The sequence below is a fragment of the Ceratotherium simum genome, chromosome X (genome assembly GCF_057802395.1).
Source record: "Ceratotherium simum simum isolate JZ-2026a chromosome X, ASM5780239v1, whole genome shotgun sequence".
NCBI classification, from domain to species: domain Eukaryota; kingdom Metazoa; phylum Chordata; class Mammalia; order Perissodactyla; family Rhinocerotidae; genus Ceratotherium; species Ceratotherium simum.
Genome location: NC_141940.1, coordinates 25,955,941 through 25,978,228, shown reverse-complemented (window position 1 = coordinate 25,978,228; position 22,288 = coordinate 25,955,941). Strand labels below are relative to the sequence as shown.

The window sequence follows — 22,288 nt, the reverse complement described above, 5'->3', positions numbered from 1 at the left end:
GCTCAGGGCAAATCTTTCCCAGCAAAAAAAAAAAAGAAAAGAGTATCTTGGTTTGAATGATAAATTATATGGTCACCCAATCTTGAAGAGATATCTCCATAATGCCCTGAGATGGGTTGGTAGAGGGGACTGGGAGGCAAGAACAGTCCTAAATGTTGACTTAGAAAATAAGTCATATGGTTTTGTAAATCATTTAATGTTTCTGTCTCTTGACTATATCATCTTACCAATGGCTTTCAAATTCTCATGCCTGAAAGTCATTTAATTGTGACCCATGGGGAGATACACACACATACACATACACACACTTATAATTGAAACGAAGTTTTCCAAAACAATACTCTCTTAATAGCTTTACATTCTGATGATTTGTATTCTCTTCTATTATGTTCACTTTCATTCCATTAAAAAAAGTACTGTTCGGCTCATCAAATGGATTTCACAATCTACTAATGGGTGTGACCAGCAGTTCGAAGTGGGCACAGACTACTTGTTTACCAGACTATCAATCAGGGTCATCTAAAAACCCTGGTAGGCTCCAGGCACTCTTACTTTAGGAGGTCCCATCTTACATCTTATTAGACATATTAAAATGGATACAACCCACAACCCATATCCAACATTAAACATATTTCATATGTATGTGTGAAAATTGAGTTGCAAGCTCAATGACAAGCTGACATAATGCTCCATTTTGCAGATATTTATTTAAGCATTTATTAATGTTGATTTTTCTGGTTTTCTTTTCATATTTTGGTGCTAATAAATTTATTTTTCAGGTTGCAAACACTTTTGTAGGTCCTTGAAAAACTCATATCCTTGGTGCTGTGCCTATAAAGCTGAATGGATAAAATAGCCCTGCTCTCAGTTAACGATTATGAATTCATGAGTGGAGAGAAATGATGAAAGATTATTATCTCTGCTAGCTTCTTTGACAGAAAGCCACTGGGGCATTGAATTGGGTACTCAGTAAGGTGGGTTGGTCACTTTAGTGAAGAGAGGCAGTAGTGAAAGGCATACAGAGCTCAGAACTGGGAGACCCGAGTGTGAATCCCTGCTCTGTAGAGGATTTTAGGCAAGTCACTTGCTCTTTCTGAATCTCAGTTTCCCCCTCTCTAAAATGAAGATCGTATTAATCGTGCCATGCCTACCAGGAAAGAAAGTTATAAGGATTAAAATGAGATAAAGTATGTGAAAGTACTTTGCAAATTGTAAAGCATTACCCATTTATTATTAAAATATTCAGTGGATGCTATTTTTGTGGCTGCCCAGCCTGCTTAGGTTTTACTGAAGGGAAATTTATGAACACTAAAGCATCGTTCTCGGGGATGTTTTGTGTGCACAAAGCAACCATAGCTTAGCACCTATTACTATTAATGTTCCCTTGTTTCTCTCTAATACAATTTAGATAGACTCCTATGCGTTGTGAACCTTTAGGAAGTCTAGTTCTCCCTGAAACACCACTCTTTCTTGCCAAACTACTGTACTAAATAATTATGCAATTGTTGTTGCCAATAACCTTGAAGAAAAATAGAATTGTTTATAGCAGTGCTACTAAAGGCGGATGGCTGATTTCCTGAACTTCCAGGACTTCAAACCACTGCAATTTAATGTAATTAAAATGAAGACCAGGCAGAATGCATTATTACATATTGATAATGTATGCGGACACAGGCGGACATAGGGAATTACTTTGACAAAATTCATATAATGGATGCAGATCAGAGTCCCTAACAAGTCAGTTTGTCAAATTAAACAAGCTGTCTCTAGAATTTTAACAGCACTGTGAGCTTAACAATAATGATTTTTTTTACGTTATTTTGCAAGCAGCAGAGTTGGGAAAGAAACTAAATAATATACAATGATTTCCAGACATCATACCTTATTTAGAGCCAGAGAATAAAGTACTAAGGCCAAATTATTTCAAATGCTCGCATGGAGTTTTCAGTAGGGGAGTCTTGTCTGTGTATCAGACAACAAAATCTTTAAGTCGGATGAACTAGTGAGATTGTGGTTTTTATACTGCAACCCTGCGGATGGTTTTACTCTTCTTCCACTTGATCAATATTGTACTTGGATTCATCAATCTTATCAGTTGCCATTGATACTTCTCTAAGGAAGTAGTTTACACCTCTGTTGGTAATTTATTCACTCTGGTATTATCCCTCCAGTTGCAAAGTCTGCTTCGTTACAAAAAATGGTGGGATATCCTAGGATCTCAAGTACCCTTTTTCTCATTTTGGCTGTCCCTCAACAATCTATTCTTCTTTGGCGACACTCTAGCCCTTAGAGATCACACCAATTCCCCTCAGTGGGGCTATGTGGGAAACAAGAATCCCACATTTCAAACTAAGTGATCATTTACTTAGATATTCACCATCACTTCAATTTCAGCTTGTTTAAATCTGACCCCTTCTTTCTCCATCACCCAGGGGGTGGGAGAGAGGTTCATGTTTAACTAGCATGGGAAGGAAGAAGAGTAGGAGACCTTTCTAGCCGCTGTTTTAACCAAAATCCTTGCAATAACTGGGACTGTGTGAACACTGGTCAAAGTTTGTTTCCTACTGCTGTTGTAACAAATTACCACAAACTTAAAGGCTTCAAAACAAGACAGATTTATCATCTCACAGTTAAGGAGAGCAGAAGTCTGAAATGGGTCTCACTGAACTAAAATCAAGGTGTCAGCAGGCTGAGTTCCTTCCAGAGGCTGTAAGGGTAAATCCGTTTCCTTGACTTCTCTAGCTTCTAGAGGTCAACCACATTCTTTGGTTCTTGGCTCTCTTCCCCCATCTTCAAAGCCAGCAATGTTGCATTTTGCTGTGCCTTTCTTCTACAGTTATATCTTCCTCTAACTCTGACCTTCCCTTCTGCCTCCCTTTTCCACTTTTAAGGATCCTTGTGATGACATTGGGCCCACCCAGATAATTCAGGATAATCATCCCATCTCAAGGTCAGCTATTTGTAACCTTAATTATCTTTTGCCATGTAACATAATATACTCATAGGTTCCAGGGATGAACATCTTTGAGGTAGCGGTGGCTATTATTCTGCCTACCAAAAGGCTACACTAGTATTTCTGAATCTGAAGCAAATCTGGGAAGTGTCATATATAGCACCATTGTTAATATCTGGTGCAAAATTTAGTCTATTTCTTCTCACATCAGTTAAGTGATTATAAAATATAGCCAGGAGTACAACTAAATGTTTTCTTCTTTGTTTGTTTAGACTCAATTGTATCTATTAAGGTATGAGCTCAGTGGTAATATACTTGATCGCTTTGTCTCCATCCATTAATCAGCTGAACTATTTATTGCCTGTTGTATTCCTAAGTTGCTCACAATCCATCTTCAAGAAGTAGATTCTCCAACTTTATTCTACCACCTATTCTAATGCTTTACCACTGTCAAGAAAACTCTCTTAGTCTCCATGGAGATGGAAATGGAGACCAGGTAGTAAATAAAATCCCTTTAACCATGATTAAGATATCAGGGACATTTCCTACAAGGTAAATAATCCATATTCCATCTTCGGTACCACACTTTAAACTATTTTGGCTCTTTTCCTTGGGATCCTGCCAGTTTTCTTTCTCTACCCTAAAAGAATATGTCCCTTAAGTGCACATAAAACACCATGAGGAACATTTTTTTCCTCTCTCTTTGGATATTTCTGAGTGGGTCAATTGTTTCTTACTTTTATTACTGTTATTAGCCTTAAAAAGGAACCGACAATATATATTGTAGCATTTTAATTAAGGCCACTTTATAGTCAGAATGCTTGAGGAAGTTTTGACCAGGAACATAATTGTAGAAATAGGAAGTAAACCAATACCCATAGTCAAACAATAGGAATGCAGGCTTTATCACTGGTGTGTATACAAGAAAGTCTTTGCTTTTCTTTGTGTTTTACTTGTTTATTCAATCGTCCATGGACATATTAGAAACTAAGTCATTAAGAGTGCTTAACCACAAGAAGAAGAAACATTTTAGAACCTTTAGCACTGGAGGTATTTAAAAGGAAGAGATGTAACACATTTAGATATAAAGTGAGCTTGATAAAATGGTGCAGCCATTGTGGAAAACAGTTTGGTGGTTCCTCAACAAGTCAAACAGAATTACCATATGACCCAACAATTCTACTCTTAGGTATATTCCCGAAAGAATTGAAAACAGATATTCAAATAAATACTTGTATGCAAATGTTCATAGCAGCACTATTCACAATAACCAAAAGGTGGAAACAACCCAAATGTCCATTGGTTGATGAAAGGACAAACAAAATGTGGTATATTCATACAATGGAATATTATTCAGTCATAAAAAGGAACGAAGTACTGATACATGCTATGACATGGATGAACTTTGGAAACATTATGCCAAGTGAAAGAAGCCAGATACAAAAGACCACATATTGAATGATTCTGTTTGTTTCAAATATCCAGAATAGGTAAATCCATAGAGATAGAAAGGAGATTGGTGGCTGCCAGGGCCTGGAGGGGAGGGAGGAGTGAAGAGTGACTGCTAGTGTGTATGGGGTTACTTTGTGGGGTGACGATGAAAATGTTCTGGAATTCGATGTTGGTGATGGTTGTACAACCTTGTAAAAATACTAAAACCGACTGAATTGTATACTTCAAATGGGTGAAATTTATGGTATGTGAATTATATCTCAATAAAGCTGTTATTTAAAAAAAAAGTGAGGTTGAGGTACATTTATGTGAACCTTAGCAAGAAATGACTGCTAGACACTGTCTTGGTCAGTTCTTCATCAGAGTATTGGATAAATTGCTAAGTGTCACAACTTAAGAAAAAAGTAAAAAAAACCCCTAAAAAACCAAAAAACTAACAACCTGGCAGGGGTTCTGAAGAGGGTCATAAAGAATTGGAAAACAAAGTCCTATGGAGAACAGTTAGAGGAATTTTGGATTATTCTCGTGAAGCAAAGCTTTAGAATAATATCCTTAAGAGAAGAATATGAGGCTTTGAGTATGCACCAGTCAGGGTCCCAGCAGGAATCAGATGTCACACTCACAAGTGTTCACTGCTAAGAGTTGAATGAAGGGGCTATTTACAGAGACATGAGCAGGGTTAAGGGACTCGACAAGGGATGGTGACCCCCCCAGGGACTGGCAACACTGGGAAGCCTTCTGGGCTTGCAACGGCAAGGCGAGGGAATGATGATACAGAAGGCCAGAGAGAGATTTGGGGATTTGGAGGACGGGCTACTCATCAGGAGCTGCCATCTTCTAACGTAGTCACTACCAGAACTGCAGTGAAGCAGGGAGAGGGATAAATACCCTGACCTCTTTCTCATTCCACCCTGCAGTCTCTGGATGGTGCCACCCATTGACCAAATCAGAAGGGAAGCCAGAGAACAAAGGAGTCCAGGCAATGTGGTCCATAGAAGCCAGCCTCTCAGACTATAGAGAAGGGCAGAGAACAGATTGTGTGTGTTGGCGGGGGAGGGGGCAGCAGAGAAGGCAAATGGAGAATAACTAACACAGAATACCTACCTATTATACCCACAACTCCCTTCTTAGAGAAGCTGAGGCAACAAACACCTGCATAGGCTCCATGCTTTATATCTTGTGGTCCCAATACCCTGACCACAGCAAAATTGAAAAAAAAAACAGTACCAGTGACCAATATTTGTTGAGTGCTTACCATGTGTGAAGCACTTTACCTTACTCACCTCATTTAATCCTCATATCATAATAACTCAAGAGTAACATTCTCTTTATGATACCCATTTTATAGATGGAGAAACTGTGGCATTTGGAGATTAAGTAATTTACCCAATGTTGCATAGCTAGTAAGTAGAGAGGGGATGATTTGAACCCAGAGAGGGAGTCTGGCTCCACAGTTGTTTTCTTAACCACTACACTCACTGGAATAGGGATCGAGCAGGACTCCATAGGCTGGCCAGCAACCTCGGTGGTAGTCAGCCTAATGGTAGAGCTCTGCCTTATAGGGGTGTTCTCTACTGTAAGATGACTGGCTGACACATTCTGATATTCTCTTTAAGAAGAATCTTAATGCAAGATACAGAGCAAGTCACCAGACTGTGGGGTTTGAAGAGCTGAGAGAAAAGGAGGGTAGTTAATATGTCTGGAGAAGTGATGAGCTTAGTCATCAATATGGCGGAGTCACCACTGTGGGAAGCAGTGGACTCTTGCTGCAGAAGGGACAACTAGAGCTGTTGCTAAGTTGACAGAGCAGATGCTGACTTTTTAGAACTGCAAGGTATCCTGAGCAAGGCTGCAGTTTGGTGAGGCTTCCCTGTGAAGCTACCGATGCCTTCTCTTGTTCTTTCTTACTTTCCCATGTGTCTTCACAATAATCCCCCAGTAACTGAGGAAATCTGAACCGCTCTATGTTCCTTGCATTCTAATAAAGTTCAACAGAGATGAGATAATTATTAAAATATATGAAGGTGTCTTGGGCAAAGAAGAGTTACCAATCTTTTTTTTCCCCCTCTATATATTTTCCTCTGAAAAGAAAGAGAGGAAATTGACACACTGTAGTCTAAGAAATATAGGTCAGTTATATGGAAGTTGTACCATGATAGACACTTCCAAGGGAGGATTTGAAAACGTCTCCTCTGGAGAACTTTAAAATTAGGCTTCTCATCTGTCCAAGGGTGGTTTCCATGAGGTACTGCCTGAAGGGACAAGAATCAATGGCTCCCAACTACAGTTCCATAGACCTGTGTCAGGTTCCTTAGGAAGTTTTCACTGTTTTCTACAGAGTGAGAGAAACAGACATTGGTGTCTGTCTGTCTGTCTCTCTCTCTGAGTATCAGTGTTAGATTGCTTACTGTCATTTCTCAAGATATACTATTCTTTTTTTTTTTGGTGTTCAAGTATCCCACCTTTGTGAAATTATGGTAGTGGTAGGCAATAGTAGATTGTAGTGGTTTTCTTTTTCCTTTTTAAAATATTCTTACTTGGCAAAATAAAAAGTTGGCAAACCTGTCTCAGTCTCATTTTTTTAAAATGTCATTTGTCTGAAAGAATTAAATATCTGAAAACTGTAGGCCCAAAGGACCTCTTAAGGTCCCTGCTATCTATAAGATTCTAGGTTTTAAAGTCTTGAGATAACAGAAAATCAAAAGGACTAGGAAGGCAGGGTGATTTTTTATTTAACCTATCAAAGTATCAAGTTAATGGAGTTTAACCATCTTAGACATAAAAGATAATAAGTGGAGATGCCTATAAGTTAAAATTTTGTAGTTTCTAAGTGGAAATGACAGCCTAAATGTCAAATCCAAAAACATGGCCTAAAGAGCACCACACCAAAGGTCACAGTTAGAAGGCAATATTCAGCTCCGGAGACAGTTACAAGTCATATAGTGTGCAATTCCACTGGTATGCAGTCATCACGAAAGGCAAACTAAAATCATTTTGAAGCAAAAATGTGTCAAAAGGGAAATCTAAATAAGCCCAAAGGGAGTGTTTAAATGAAAAAATGCCTTAGATCCTTTAAATAGAAGAAAACCCATAATTATTCCAAATACAAATTAATATGCAACTAGTACTTTCTGTTTTGTGAACATAATACTGCTGTTTATATAGAATTATTTCAACATACCCAAAGCCTCTGCCAGGCCCCAAACCTTCTGTCCATAGATGTCGGTCTTGTTCCAAGCAAACGTATAGACAAGATTAATTGCAGCAGGAAACCACTTCTGTGTGAGACGCCCTTCCACAGCTACTGTGAGGTGTACTTTTATCATCCCCATGGGAATGGTTGAATGTGTCAGAAGGATCCGTAGCAGAGTTTTATACCCGGGGGTACGGCTGCTCAGGTAACTTAGCCTCACAAAGCTGGAAGGAATGGGGATCTCCTCCTGTACGACCTGAAAGAGAAAAAGCCAAATTAGCTCTTACCAGTGGTCACAGGTAGATGAGGATCCCGCATGCTTTGTTGTCTTGGAAACACGCCAAAGGAGAGAGCTTAAAGGGGTCTATGGATGTCAAGTCAATTGTTCTAGAATCTTTGTGAGGCTGTGTGACCATAGGTTTCAAATTTTACACCGAATCTGCATGGGGACAAGACATTCAGCTAGCCCTGAGGACTGCTCTCCTTTTTTCCCTGCCAGGAAAGACTGTGAAAAGAACAATTTCAGTTTTTCAGCAGTGTTCCAAAAATTGCTTAGTAGAAGTTGGAAAAGATCACACTGCTGAATGTCAAGATTTCAGTGCTATGGGCTCCATTAAGGGGTCTTTTTCTTATATATACATACACAAAATCTTGTTTGGTGTGTTGTCATATATCACAAAACCATTGCTGTAATCCTTATTCAGGCTAGGCTCTCCAAGAGGAAGGACTCCGGAAGCAGGCCCAGCAAGTGATATTTTATGACAGAGATTATGGATTTCCTAGAATTAATCTTCACAGATGCCATCAAGTCGTCTTCTTTGGTGCTTTGGAATGACCCCAAAGGCCAAATTTTTAATCAAATTTTGCTTACATATTTCTCTGTGCCTGGATATACCAATAGCGGGAGCAAGTTTTTGCAAGTTGGCACCTGTGACTGAGAAGCAAATAACTCCCATTAACTCCTATGCAAATTTTATACTAAACGTTGGTCCCAGAGTGAAAATACTACTTGGCTTCTTTAATTAATTGCTGTTACTTCTTTGTTTATTAGCACAGATGGAGTTAAACAACCAAAAGTGGAAACTTAAACTAAATCTTGCGTTCTGTGACTTTCAACTTTCAAAATACAGCTGAAGAAAGAGCCCATGCTATTCAATACATTTAAGGTGACAAGGATAGTGTGGATATTTTTGTGCCTTCATTTATTTTTAGCTCAAAACCATGTCCCTTCTTCATTTTCCAAACTACTACACATAGTAGAACTGATTGTTAAACACATGGTGTCTCATATTGTCCAGGATTTCTGGTTATTCTTCTCTTTCTGAGGGCATAAATCTCTTTTGTCTATTGTTCACCGTTTTTCTTACTCTACATTAGCTATTTGATACCAAAGCTGCACATAGGCTCTGTCATCTTAGATGGTGGCAGAAGCACAATGGTGAAGGATAGCATGACATTTACCACCTTAGTATTTCATTTCCCTAAGGAAACATGCAATTCTAGATCAGTTGGAAAACTTTTGTGTTGTAAGAGATCCATACTTCCTAATGACATTTGTGAAGGGATTGCTGTACTAGTCAAATGTATTCATTAAATACTATCTTGTTTTTTCTTCCTTTCTAAGAAAAAACAATGGAAAAGACAGAAATGGCAACTCATCAGACTCCTTTTCCTGCAAAGCACTATTTTTTGTGAGCCTTTCGTAAGTGGTACCCTCTGGGCACTGCTACCGGTTGGTGACGATGCTGTGATGGAAGAAGAAACAATTCAATCTTGGAATATCTATTTACCTCTTTTTGAGTATAATTCTTGAATTCCGGATCTGTATGACTTATCAGTCCATTTTGGTGGCTTCTGTGTTTATCATTAAAATATTTCTACAATGTGGTGAGAGAATTGTACTATGGATGTTTGAATGGCTTAATATTGAAATGAAAATATTAAATGCTCAATAAAGAAAAATTCTCAGGGATCCTAAAATACCAAGGTTTGAAAATACGTCTTCCTCTGACTATAAAGCTTGAACACTCAGAAGCAAAGCTTTAAACAAAACCCATAGGCTTGAAAACTACATTTAGTAAACACAGCTAAACAAGAGTTGTCATGACTTCTAAGAACAATGACAATGGACGCAAACTAGACAATGGAAGAAAATTAGATTTCTTAAGAAGCTTTAATTTCAGAACAACAAATGGTCCCACCTCATTGATTATACTGTTATCACTATTGAGCCAACTAGCTTTTTTCTTTAGAGCACAGTGTTCATTAGGTCAAGGTTTGGGGTTTCATTCTCATGACAGCCAGTTCATCTTGCTTTGTTTCATGGCCACAGATAGCGCCCTATAGCCCTGGCCAATCACCTTGCAAACGCATGCCAGAGAGATTACATTTGAAGGCTTCTCTTGACAAATGAAGGGCAGCACATTATAGGGCTGGCAGGAGGACTAGGAAAAGGAATCTAGCCATTATACATTGTTGACCACTCCACGATAGTATGATTTTATACATTCAAAGGCCAGTGTACCTACCTGCAGCTCAGGAACAATAGTTCCCCTCTCTGGACAGGATCCTCCAAATGACGTGAGAGGTGAAGGAAGCACAATAGGGTTTGGGCTGATAAAGTTGGAGATATCGCAAGATGGTGGGTCTGGTACAACTCTCTGCATGGTTACTTTCTCCACCACAATAAATTGATTCCAAGGCAACCAGAGTGTCCTCTTCTCAGATAGGAAAGGTGATCGGTCAAAGATTAAGATGACGGAGATACCACCGACGGCTACGAGGTCAAAGCTGAGAAGGAAAAATATAAGCGAGTTTCAACCAAATAAACAACCAAAATAAAATTAAAGTTAAAAAATAGGTACTTTAGTGCCCTTTCCCTCTTTTGAGAGTCAACTATATTCATTCGTATTCTCTATTTTATAAATTTCTTCTAGCTAAATATTCATTCCATGGATGACTTACTTTCACTATCCAGTAGACTTATGAGAAAAAATTCTGTATCACCAGTTGATAGTCACCCAGAATTGGTAAACCAATTTTAATACTATCTTAAACAAAATCACAGCGTGTATTTCTGCAAAGCCCAAATCTGACATCACTGCTCCCCCTCGTGCTAGAGAAAACAAAAAGATGACCGTTTAACATTCAGCAGCATCTTTAATATCACGCATTATTCATCCTCAAAAAAATTTCCTATAACATAGCTCAAGAAAAGTAGGGAGCCAAAAGGTTAAATATCTTGTTCAGGGTCACAGACATAGTATCAGAAACCTGACGGTGTCTTTGAGATGGCATTTGGAGAAAGACACCAGCAGAGGAAAATTGTTCAGTGAAATTTGCTTGAACAATAACGTGCCTGAACTCTCCACATGTGGCTACCCCCTTTGGCTCCTGATTCTACTTGAACCTTAGGTTTAGGATTTCTGGTTCTCTCTAGAATGTCTCTTGGTTTCCTTTTGAAAGACAGCCTGTGATGGACCCTGTCCATCTCCACCAACAACTCCTTCCATATATTTGACAAAGCAAGACTACCTCTCTTGGAAGCCAACTCTGTCCATCACTTGTGGTTTCTGACATGACTCTTGCATTGGAGCATAACAGACTCAGATTTCAGTTCATTCTGTACTAGATGGTTCTACATTACTTCTAAGTATAATGATGTCTTTGAGATAATGTACTTGAAAGCATTCAAAAAGCATAAAATACCATATAAAAGTAAGATAACGACAAATTATTATCATTATATCTTAAAAATGGATAAAGGGCAATACGATGCTCTTAATATTCAAAGCTTAATCCACAGGAGAGAGATGTAAGCATTTCCTTGCATTAAAAAAGATCTTTCTGTAAAACACTTTTTCAATGATAAAATGCCCTGATAGGGAATCAGACTTAATTATGGATATCTCACCACTCCCTTCACATGACATTTATTATATTTTATTGTATTATCAATCGTGCCTTGTTGCAGAAATCTTCCAGACAAAGATAAATGGACAGTAACAAAGGATGGCTAATACTGTATTTTTTATTGTTGCTCTTTCGGTCAAGTAGCTGTAATATTAAGGCAGTTTCCAAAAAGAGGATTTAAGAAATGCATTAGCTATAGAAAATAATCTAGGTTTGAACTAAAAAAAGAAAATCCAAATGCCTTATGGTTTAAGACAGAAAGGCTGAACTCATGATAATACAGGAGCAGTTTAAGGCAAGCATAGTGGGGAAAATCCTACATTACTTGTCGAGAGACCTTTCCTCTAGTTCACATTCTACGTTGATTTAACACTGTGTCCTTGGGCAAGTTTATTTGCTTCACCCAAACCTCAGCTCTTGACTTCTTAAAATTGAAGTACTTATTTATTTGAAAACCAAAATGAATGCAAACACAAAAACAAAATAAACGATCTAAACAAGAACCTGGGAGTTATTCTCTATTTCTAGAAAGATTAAGCAGATAGGGCAGGATTCTTGTTTTGTAGAAAGAGTGTGGTTTTTACTTTATGCATACCTGGGTTTGAATCCCAGCTCTGCCATGTTAACTTTGTCTCTTTGGGCTAGTTATTTAACTTCCATGAGCTTTCAATTTCCTCATTAGTAAAACGGGGCTAATATGATCTATCACTTAGCTACTATTGTAATTGAGTAAATGAGATAAAGACTCAAGGGTGAAGCACATAGTGGGGACTCAATAAATACTATCTTCTCAAATCAGGTTCACTGCCCTACTATATTTACAGATGTTTTCTCTTGTAGTTCAAATGAACTCTAGGCCAGCTTTTGATTATCTCCATAAGCAGATACTGATTTTTTAAATTCTCTTGGGAACTTCCCCTAGACTTCCTGTGATGGTTTTATTTGTCAACTTAGCTAGGCTATAGTACCCAGTTATTCAATCAAATGCTAATCTAGGTGTTGCTGAGGAGGTATTTTGTAGATGTGGTTTAATATCTACAATTAGTTGACTTTAAGTGAAAAAGATTACCCCTGATAATGTGGAAGAGGCTCATCCAAGGTTGAAAGACCTTAAGAGCAAAACTGAAGTTTCTCTGAGGAAGAAGGAATTCTGTCTCAAGACTGTAGAGACAGCAACAACTCCTTCCCAAGAGATTCCAGTCTGCCAGCCTACCCTACAGTTTTTGGACTTGCCAATCCCCACATCACATATGGCAATTCCTTGAAATCTCCCTCTCTCCCTCTGCTTCTCTCTCTGTCTGTGCCTGTTTGTCTCTCTCTATATATATAGGCACAAGTACACACACACACACACACACACACACACACACACACAGGTTCTGTTTTTCTGGAGAACCCTAACTGACACATTTCTCCTCTTCCCACCTAGCTGTTATATACAGTAAACACTGTGGTTGACTCATTAATTGCCGTGGAGGTAGAAGGCAGCTCTGTAGCCAAAAATCCATCTAAACCATTCCAATGCCAAATAGAATGCTCTCTGAATGATTAATTCTTTGAGATTTCCCCCACCACAAATGATCTCCATTGGCATGGGTCATTATGAACAGGTTATAAAGTCATATGAGAGTAAGTATAAAAGACCCGAGGGAGAGGACACATTTGTTTGGAGACTATTGTCAATCCATAATAGATCACCAGTCCTATCCATAGGTGGAAGACTATTGAAGCCCATGCAAATACTTATCTCTGCCTTATGGTATCCATGAATGAACAAACTCTTGCCTTGAGGGGAATAAGAGGGAATCATCTCTTCATCTTCCAAAAAAAGGTCTTGAGACCTTTAATACTTCTCAAGAAACTTCTAAGGTCAATGCTTCACCTGTTTTGCTTATCACTAGCTGAACTATTTATAAAGAGTTCTCTTTCAACACCTTGCTGAGCACCTGTTACATATCTAAGTTGAAGATGGTAAATCATGGAAGATAAGAGCCAGATTACTTGAGTTCAAATTTTGGGCTCTACCCTTATTAGCTGTGTTAATTTGAATAAGTTTTCTCATCTACCAAATGGGGAAGATGATAATAATAATACCTATCTCATAAAGTTGTGAGGATGAAATAGAATGACATTTATGAAAATGTCTGGCATACAATGAATACTCACACATATTCGTTTTTCCGTTAGAATTGCCTTTTTGTCTTTTCTGCTACTTCAGTCTCTCCCAATCTGCATATCTAATTTCTTCTTACTTTTAGAGGGCCCTGCCTTCCACTCCCATCCTTCCTCTGCTTCTTATACATCATTTTGGTCCCATGACCTAGACTTTTCCTGGTTCTCTAGGGAAAGTTGTCAATTAACTTGTGCAAATGGATGATAATGGGGGTAATTAGTTCTACATCCCACATAACATATTTGCATTTAACAGGGACTTTGAGAGAGTCAATAGCCTAATCCAAAGCAGTGGTACTACTGGTGGGAACTACAGGCACGGGTGACAGACTGGTGGGATTGAGATTTGGGGACAGAGGGCCCGTAGAGCATCTTGTATATCACTTTCTGTCTACTAGGTATATAAATGCTAATCTCAGCTATAATCTTTTTGCCCCCAGGTATAGTTTCCTTTTGATATCCTACTTTTAAAATATATTTAATCTGAGGTAGCAACAAGCAGAGACATATAAATGGAAACTCTCATCACACTGTCACTTTATGTCCAAGAGATGACAGCAGGACAGTCTGGTTGGCATTTAGGGCACATATTTTGCATGCTTACACCCTTTGTGGAGCCCGAGGGGAGAGTTATTGTCAGAGGGGACTCTGGCTGGTATCTGTCCTCTATACAAACCTAGTTCTCACAGTGAGCTTGGCAGAGGAGGGTCTTGACATTTTACTTAAAACTAAAAGCCCCAAAATAACAACAAAAATTGTCCCTTTTTATGTTTTCTGTAAACTGGAAACAGAAATTTTTAGATTTTTTAGACATCAAGTTTCTTTTAGGTTCTTTTGTGAATATCAAATAATTCACTGAAACCTTTGTACACAAGGTAGAAAAAACTGAGGGCCCATCAGTTCTTTATGAGAAGTAAAATGTCCCTGAGGGTATATTTTATTTAAAGAAATAATTCATTTCTCAATTTCTGGCTCATGGTTGAACATGCTGGTAAGGGAGAGGCTAGTTTTATGTACCAGTTACTGGTGAGTGAACTACCAAAATTCCATCATTCACTCTAACTGGGAGAAAGATCCATTTGAATTAGTAGAGAGCTCTGATTATGGAATATTTGAATGGAAACGTAGTTTTTTCATGTATATAAGCAATATATATGTGTCTGTGTGTATGTGTATATATATATATATACACACAGACTGCCTGCACCCAGAGTAGTTCTGTTGAGTTTGTTATACTGAATAGATGGCAAGTTAATTATTAGCAATATCATTTACATACAAATTATTCATATGATTTACTAAAGTCTTAAAAACTGTTTGTTTTCTTAAGTAGGTTAAAACTCTCCCTTATTTTCTTCAACTAATTTTTTACAAGCATTTTTTTGGCAGGCAGTTGAAAAAATAAATTCAGCATAGCCCAAGTTGAACAAGTAACAATTCTGAAGTGGTTAGGACTAATAAGGTTTGATTGCAGGTTCTTGAAATGAGATAGTCTTTCACACTGTGATAAAGCTCCAAGCCAACAAGTCTCTTTATGTAAGTTTGGAAGCAGCTTGTTATGAGTAGGATATTTTAAGGGTAGCCACCTGGAGACTAGGGCACCTCAAGGCCATTATTACAGTGTTCCTCAGAGTGATAAAGAGGTACCTTTAAGCTGGACACATGGGTCTATTGACTCATATATTCTGAACAAATGTCTTTCTAAATGACAGCAACAAAAATATTTTTGTGAGCAAATCCTTTTCCAGGATGAAAAGATTTTACTTAGTAGTCTTGCTTCCCAGGTCTCAGAGAACCTTGAGAAGCCCTTAGGGAGCAGCCTGGTAGTTGGTGCTTAAGGTTAAAGCACTACAGTTATATAGACACCAAGGGGAATTGGTTAGGCTGGCCATGCTTGTCAGTTGCAGCCACTAGTAAAATAGACAATCTAGGGAGGGCACATTAAAAAAAATCTTAATGTAGTTGAATACTCTTCTTTTGGAAAAAACCTTCTGGACACCTGCATTTCTGAAATATTTTGAGGCTGTCATGGAAGAACAGCCTAAGTGTTCCATGGCTTTCTCTTTATTACCTGCACGATCTCACTGAATTTTGAAGATGGATTTACAAATGGAATTAGATGAAGGCTAGAAAACTTTCCACATGGCCAAGGTTTAAGGAAGACTTGAGAGTAATAGCACAGGGTTAGAAGAGAAATTTGGTTTGATTTACATGGGGAATAGAGGAAATAAATATCACCAATGACTTTTCTAGATACAGCTAGAAGGAAGATGGGCTTACAAACAATATATCATCCAAGCCCTGGTTTGACTCATGGCTAGAAGTCAGTATTTGGCCCCCATAATAATCAGAAGCAATACTGACGTACCTTCCATCTTGCCGGCTGATGGTAAACCCATAATCGCTGTGGTGCAAGAAACTAACATTCACCCCTACCAGAGGGGTTCCATCTACGGCCACCACTTGGCCTCGAATCACACAAGCACGCCTGCAACAAAGGTCAAAGGCAAATATAAAAGCATGTTGAAACTAGATTCTAGAAGCCAAGTTGGAGAAACTTTGGAAAACATAGTCAAGTATAACAAAGAAAACAATAATTTCACCAACCAGTAGTAACTACCAATGACATTTTGGCGGGATATGTGTACCTTTTTTACCTATCAAAATTGGGATTATACTTGGTATAGTTCTGTATCATGATTTTTTAAGTTAACAGTATATTATTGACATTGTTCAATGTAATTAGAAATTCCTTAATATATCATTTTATTATATAATAGAGCCTTAAACAGTATTCCTTAACTTGTTTAATCCATTCCTTATTTTAAGACATTTAGTTGTTTCTTAATTTTTTCTGCATTGAATTTCTTATTTCCTTGAGATATAGTTCTAGTTGTGGAAGGGTATTTTTCTCTTATTAAAATCAATTACATTAGGGTCGGCCCCGTGGCTTAGCGGTTAGGTGTGGGCACTCCGCTGCTGGCGGCCCGGGTTCGGATCCCGGGCGCGCACCGACGCACCGCTTCTCTGGCACCAGCACACAGCTTCTCCGGCCATGCTGAGGCCGCGTCCCACGTACAGCAACTAGAAGGATGTGAAACTATGATTACAACTATCTACTGGGGCTTTGGGGGGGGGAAATAAATAAATAAATAAAAATTAAAAAAAAATAAAATCAATTACATTAGTTAATACATAAATATACTGTAGCTATAACTAAAGTCCCTACTGACCACCTCTCTCCCAGTTCCTGGTCTTCTCCCCAGAGGTAATTAGTAATATCATTTTGTTGCGTGCATTTTGTATGCATTTACATACATAGGTGTGAACATTTTTAAGGCTCTTGATACATATTGCCAAATTGCTTTTTCTGGAAAAACAATAAAAAGAAAGTAGACTTAGTTGGGTGAATTTTAAGAGTTCAAGTCTGCAAAAGAGACATGATCCCTGACTATAGTACCCTGTTTCTCTTGCCTAATTGAAATAAAATATTTCAAGAGATTTTCCCTTTAAACAAAGGAGTTCCATCCTTGCCAAAGAATAGGATTCCATTAAACTAGCCCCTAAACAGGGTTCTCTCCTAGGGACATAGTCCACTAAAATGTGTACACTTTCAGCTCTAGCCTGGACAACAAGTTGTAACAAATTTCAGGAGCTTGGTAGTTAAGAAGAGCACACAGGGGCAAATCTCGAGCAAAGATTTTTCGCTGGTCTGCCCTTATTGGGGGCAGCGGGGTGGGGGGATGCAGGGGTGGAAGGGTAGGGGTGGGAAGAGTTTTTCACCAGAGTCCAATCCTAGTCTTGGCAGCTGTGAGCTCTAGAATGTGCCTTTTATAACTGGAGCTGGTAGGGTTGAGGAAGGTTGGGAAAGATCAATGATTTTTCCTAGGGTATCAATGTCAATTTTTTTACCAAGTGAGATTCCGGGTATCCAGAGAAGCTCAATCTTGAATTAAATGGGTTCATGTTATTTGTGCAAACATGACTTTCCAAAATAACCGTACTAATTCCATCCTGGCATCATACATTCTTTGAACAGATTCAGCAAGTCAAGGCAATGTATCTAAAGGCTCATGGCCACAAAGATCATTCGAGAGAGAAAAGAAAAATCTCTGAAAAAGCAAAAGATAGTTACCAGCCAAAGTCTGCTTTACACGTTGTAGCCAATAAACTTCACTACTAAATTCTATAGGAATCAGAGGAATTGAGTATAAGTTATGCTAACAGGATTTATCCTGCATTACCTAAGGCCTGCCTGCAACGCAAACTACAAGCCATTAAGTATTACACAAAGGTAAGCTAGTATAATTGTTGCTATTAGTGTTTTTGTATATTGAGCTCTCAGACCAACATTTCTAGCTCTGACATAGATCAGTGGCTTTCTTCTTTCCAATGAGCTGTGCATTTTATGAATTCTGTAAATCATGGTTCTGAATGGCATGCAAATGGCATATTGGCACTTGCTTTGCCTTGTCTGATTCTCCCAGTCTCTTTTGGGGAGATTTTAAAATCCCATTTGTTCTAATAGACAAGACATGTATTTGAAAGTCATTGAGTTCTAAAGTCTGAACTAATCCTGACAGTTCTGGTCCCAGGTTCTAAGTCCAATGTTACAAGAAATGAATTAAAATGATGTCTCTAGTTTTATACAGTAACTTTTTGAAGGTCTTTACAAAGCAAAATTTGACAAGCTGGGTATAGATTAAGTAGAAACAAGTTGAGTAAATCTCCTGCAAACTATACAGGGATTGGAGCCAGAGGGGCTGAGAAGAGACTATATTAGTGAGGCCAAATCATTTAAAAATCCATTAAACATTGCTTCATGAGCCCTAAGTGCTGATAGCTCTTTTGGGGGTGTGGTGGGGGTAATTATCAACTCGCCAAGGCTTTACCAGCTAGCAAGTGGCCTTTGCAACAATAATGCCTACTTAGGTGGTTGCTGATTCCCTATGGCAAGGCAATTCTACACTCACTCATTTTATTTGTTCACATTAATCTAGACATTGTGTCTTCTCATAGCTGTACTAGGCTCAGTTATTTTTGTTTTTATTTTGTCAGGCCTAGTTGGCATTATTTACTCATATTTTATGACAGACACAGACCTGTCTCTTCTCTTTGCTGCTCCTTTATTTTCTATACAGCTTATATTTATGAAGGATCCAGGCTGGTGAGTGCAAGTCTCATAAAAGTCATCATTATTCTATGCATTTCTCTTGTATTCCTCTCTTCCTTCATTCTGTATCTCATTCTGAGTAGACTTGTCTTTTGACTCTTCTGCACTTTAATATTCCTCATATTTTATGAAGCACACAGATTTGTGTGATAACGACTCATCAAAGTCATCATTATTCAAGACATGGTCTACCTATTCTTCTCATTCATTTCACTCTTCATTCATAAATAATGCACAGACTTGTCTTTCAACTCCCCTACTTTTTTTATTCCTCATATTTTATGATCCACACCAACTTACAGCATATGATAAAGCCCCATAAAACTTATTATCCTACATTTATCAGCATTGAACTCTCTTTGTAATGTATTAGACTTTAAATGTTCTAAGATTCCCTGTATCTTGCTGCATTTGCTCCCATTATTTACACATTCTATGTCATCCATTTTTCACAAGAATAACTCTTAGCTCCTTTTATTCCTGGATTACTAGTACTTACTATAATCTTTGACCAACATCAGTCATCCTGCGTCAGTGTAGGTTGTCTAAATTTTGGGACAGTATTAAAGTATTCTTTTTTAATTTGCAGTAATCTTGATTGGCACTGCCTGCAGAAACCTAGGGAAAAAAATCTCAGGCAAACTCTCCATTTCAAAAAGGAAGCTCTTGAGTCTACTCGCTTCCCCAGGCTACTCCAGCTCCAGACGGCCCTTAGGGAGCCTTCATATATATTCTTGGCAAGTGTGGTGTATTGTGCCACTTCGTTCAGCTCAACTGCCATTTTGTGCACTCCCAGTTTCTAAACTCAATTTTCTTCCTAACTATGGATAGTAGCTTTGTATCTGCTTTATTTTTTCTGATTCACACAGCCACCAAAATGTAGTTTCTCCCCCATTTATATAATCTGTTTGGATTATGCTTCTCATATCCAAGGCAGCCTGTATAATTCATCTTTTTCCTAGGTGAGATCCTTGTTGAAGCAATGCAGTATGTGTGGCAGGGGTCTGTCTTTGATAGTACCACAATCCTACTTTCCGTGCTTTTCGTCCTTCTCATTGTGGTGCCTCCTTGTTTCCTGTCCCAGAGAGTCTCCAGCTTCTTCAAATTACCATCTAAATGAGGCAGTCATACTTGGCTTGTCCTTGCCCTGTTTTGGGGGAACATCTTGAACTCTTAAATTTTTTGCCACATCAAAACTACCCTCAACCTGAGTCCTAATCCTTCAAGGACCTGTCTTTTTCTGAAACTTTTTCAATTAAATAATATACAGAACTCTTCTGAATCTTTCAAAGTAGTATAGAAGCTACTATCTGGAACGTCATGAAGCTGGTCTGCACATGTGTACAGCAGGTATGTCCCCAGCGTGACTGTTATGTGTTGGTTGTGTGTGCGCGTGTGTGTGTATGTTTGTGTACTCTCAATGGCAGGTACTGCATGCTTTCCATCTTTGCCTGGGGCTTTCCTTCTTTGATTCACAGACATGGATGGGATGCTCTGCTTTCTTGAATCTTTAAAAACAAGAATCTCTCTCTGCTGTTGAGGGTTAGAACAAGACAACCTGAACCTAGACGGACATGTCCAATGTGACTTTAAAAACATGTATGGAGAAGATCACCCCTCACAAGCGTCTCTTTTCCTGTTCTCTGGAGAATACAGGCTGCTGCCAAGCTGTCTATCTGCTGTCACTATGCTAAAGCAGCAATCACAAAGGAATTGCTTCTTCCTTTAACTCAATGCTGAATCCTCCAGGTGTTTGGAGCTTGGTCTGAAGAACAGGGCATCTTGGGAAATGCAAGTCAGAATACACTTTACCAAGAGGCTTATTTAACTAACAAGCTGCCTGTCAGACAGTTCTGATGCAAAAGGTCTAATTCATTCCATATTTGCTATTTTCATGGCACAAATTATCCCTAGCCTTTAATAGACCTTTGGTTCCATTCTCCTCTTCCCTTATTTGTTGTGTTTTGTCTTTGGTGTCAAATTTCCAATATTCATTCAACACCTCAGGCAAAAACATTAACCTCAAGCACAAAAGTTGGTTTGAAAAACAAGGCTGAAAACTAAATTGCTGAAAGAAGATGTAATTTACTGCATTGTATTCCTGATTAAAATCTTTCATAAGGAAAATGAGGCTCAGAGCTAGGGAAGTTATAGCTATTTGCTTTTGTTGCTAACATGAGCATAAGCAACCTCTGAAGGGTAACATTCAAAATCAAGGACCTAGCCAGCAGGGGGTCTAGCAGCAGGTGGGCAGCTTAGGTTGTTTTCTCCATAGGAACAGATGAAATCCTTTCCACAGCTGACAGCTCTGGTCAAGAGAGAGCAGTGAGAAGGGCTGAGAAGGGAGAGGCTATGCGAATCCTCTGCTCACTAGTGTTGGAATCCTGCCCTGTAAATTCCTCTATGAGTCGTTGTCAGTTTGTTCAAGACTCTAAGGGACAGAAACCTGCCGCGTATGAGGTGTGGTTCGATGGTTCTCCTGACATCTTCTCCGCGGGCTTATTATACTGTAAAGTTCCACAGTTGTAGATTGTGTCATTTGGGCTAAAGCACTGCTGCTTCTGGGGGCCCTACTGGAATGCAAATACATCTGAGTGGTTGGGAGAAAGGGCTTATGATGTCCTCTTATCCACTGCCATCACCCAGTGAATAAAGGATCTTTACAGTGTCATTTTGGGAGTGTGGAATTGGTCCTCAGTCCTTTCCGGTACTCCTCTCGTATCAACCAGTGGTTCTCAAACTTGATCATGCATCAGAATCCCCTAGAGGGCTTGTTAAAACACAGACTGCTGGGCCTACTCCCAGAGCTTCTGATTCACAGGTCTGAAGTGGGGCCCAAGAATTTGCATTTCTAATGAGTTCACAAGTGGTGCTGATGCTGCTGGTCTAAAGACTGAACTTTGAGAACCACTGCTTTAGGGAAAGTGAGACTAGTACCTACTCAGCCAATTAAGGTGTATGAACTCCTAAGGAGGGAGGCAGGGGGCATAAACCATATAAAGGCAGGCAAGCCACCAACTGGTTCACAATCTTACCATTATGAAATCTGTGAGGCATGAATTTTTAACTCTTCCATATAAACATCTGGAAAAGGTTTGCAAAACTGTAGTTTGGGGAGTTATATCGAAACTGTCATGACAGAATGGTGGTTGGATTACAAGATGAACTGTAGTGCCCCTTCAAATCCAGAGATTATAAAATGAAAAAATATGTTTTAACCTGATTTTTCTTCCCCATCCCTATTATTCTCATTACACAATGCTTGTATCCATGTTATGGCACTTGTCATAGCCTGTCTTGGATGAGAGTTATAGATCTGTCTGTCTTTCCTCTTAGTCATTCCAGGACAAGAATGGTGTGACTTTCCTCTCTGCCTCCTTCCCAGTGTCTGGTGTATACAGCACGTGCTCAAGAAAGCTTCATAGAATTTCAA

At 38.8% G+C, this 22,288-nt stretch overlaps 1 protein-coding gene across 20 annotated transcripts in view; it reads right to left on the bottom strand.

The window, feature by feature from the left end:
• The window catches only part of TENM1 (teneurin transmembrane protein 1), a 773,006-nt gene that overhangs the window by 129,360 nt on the left and 621,358 nt on the right, over nt 1-22,288 (bottom strand). For all 20 annotated transcript variants that reach the window (XM_087427630.1, XM_087427629.1, XM_087427639.1 and 17 more), the window contains 3 exons: nt 16,051-16,170; nt 10,127-10,388; nt 7,587-7,854 (listed from right to left, as the gene is read on the bottom strand). In XM_087427630.1, coding sequence (XP_087283756.1) covers nt 7,587-7,854; nt 10,127-10,388; nt 16,051-16,170 — 650 coding nt within the window. The remainder of the gene's footprint in view (nt 1-7,586; nt 7,855-10,126; nt 10,389-16,050; nt 16,171-22,288) is intronic.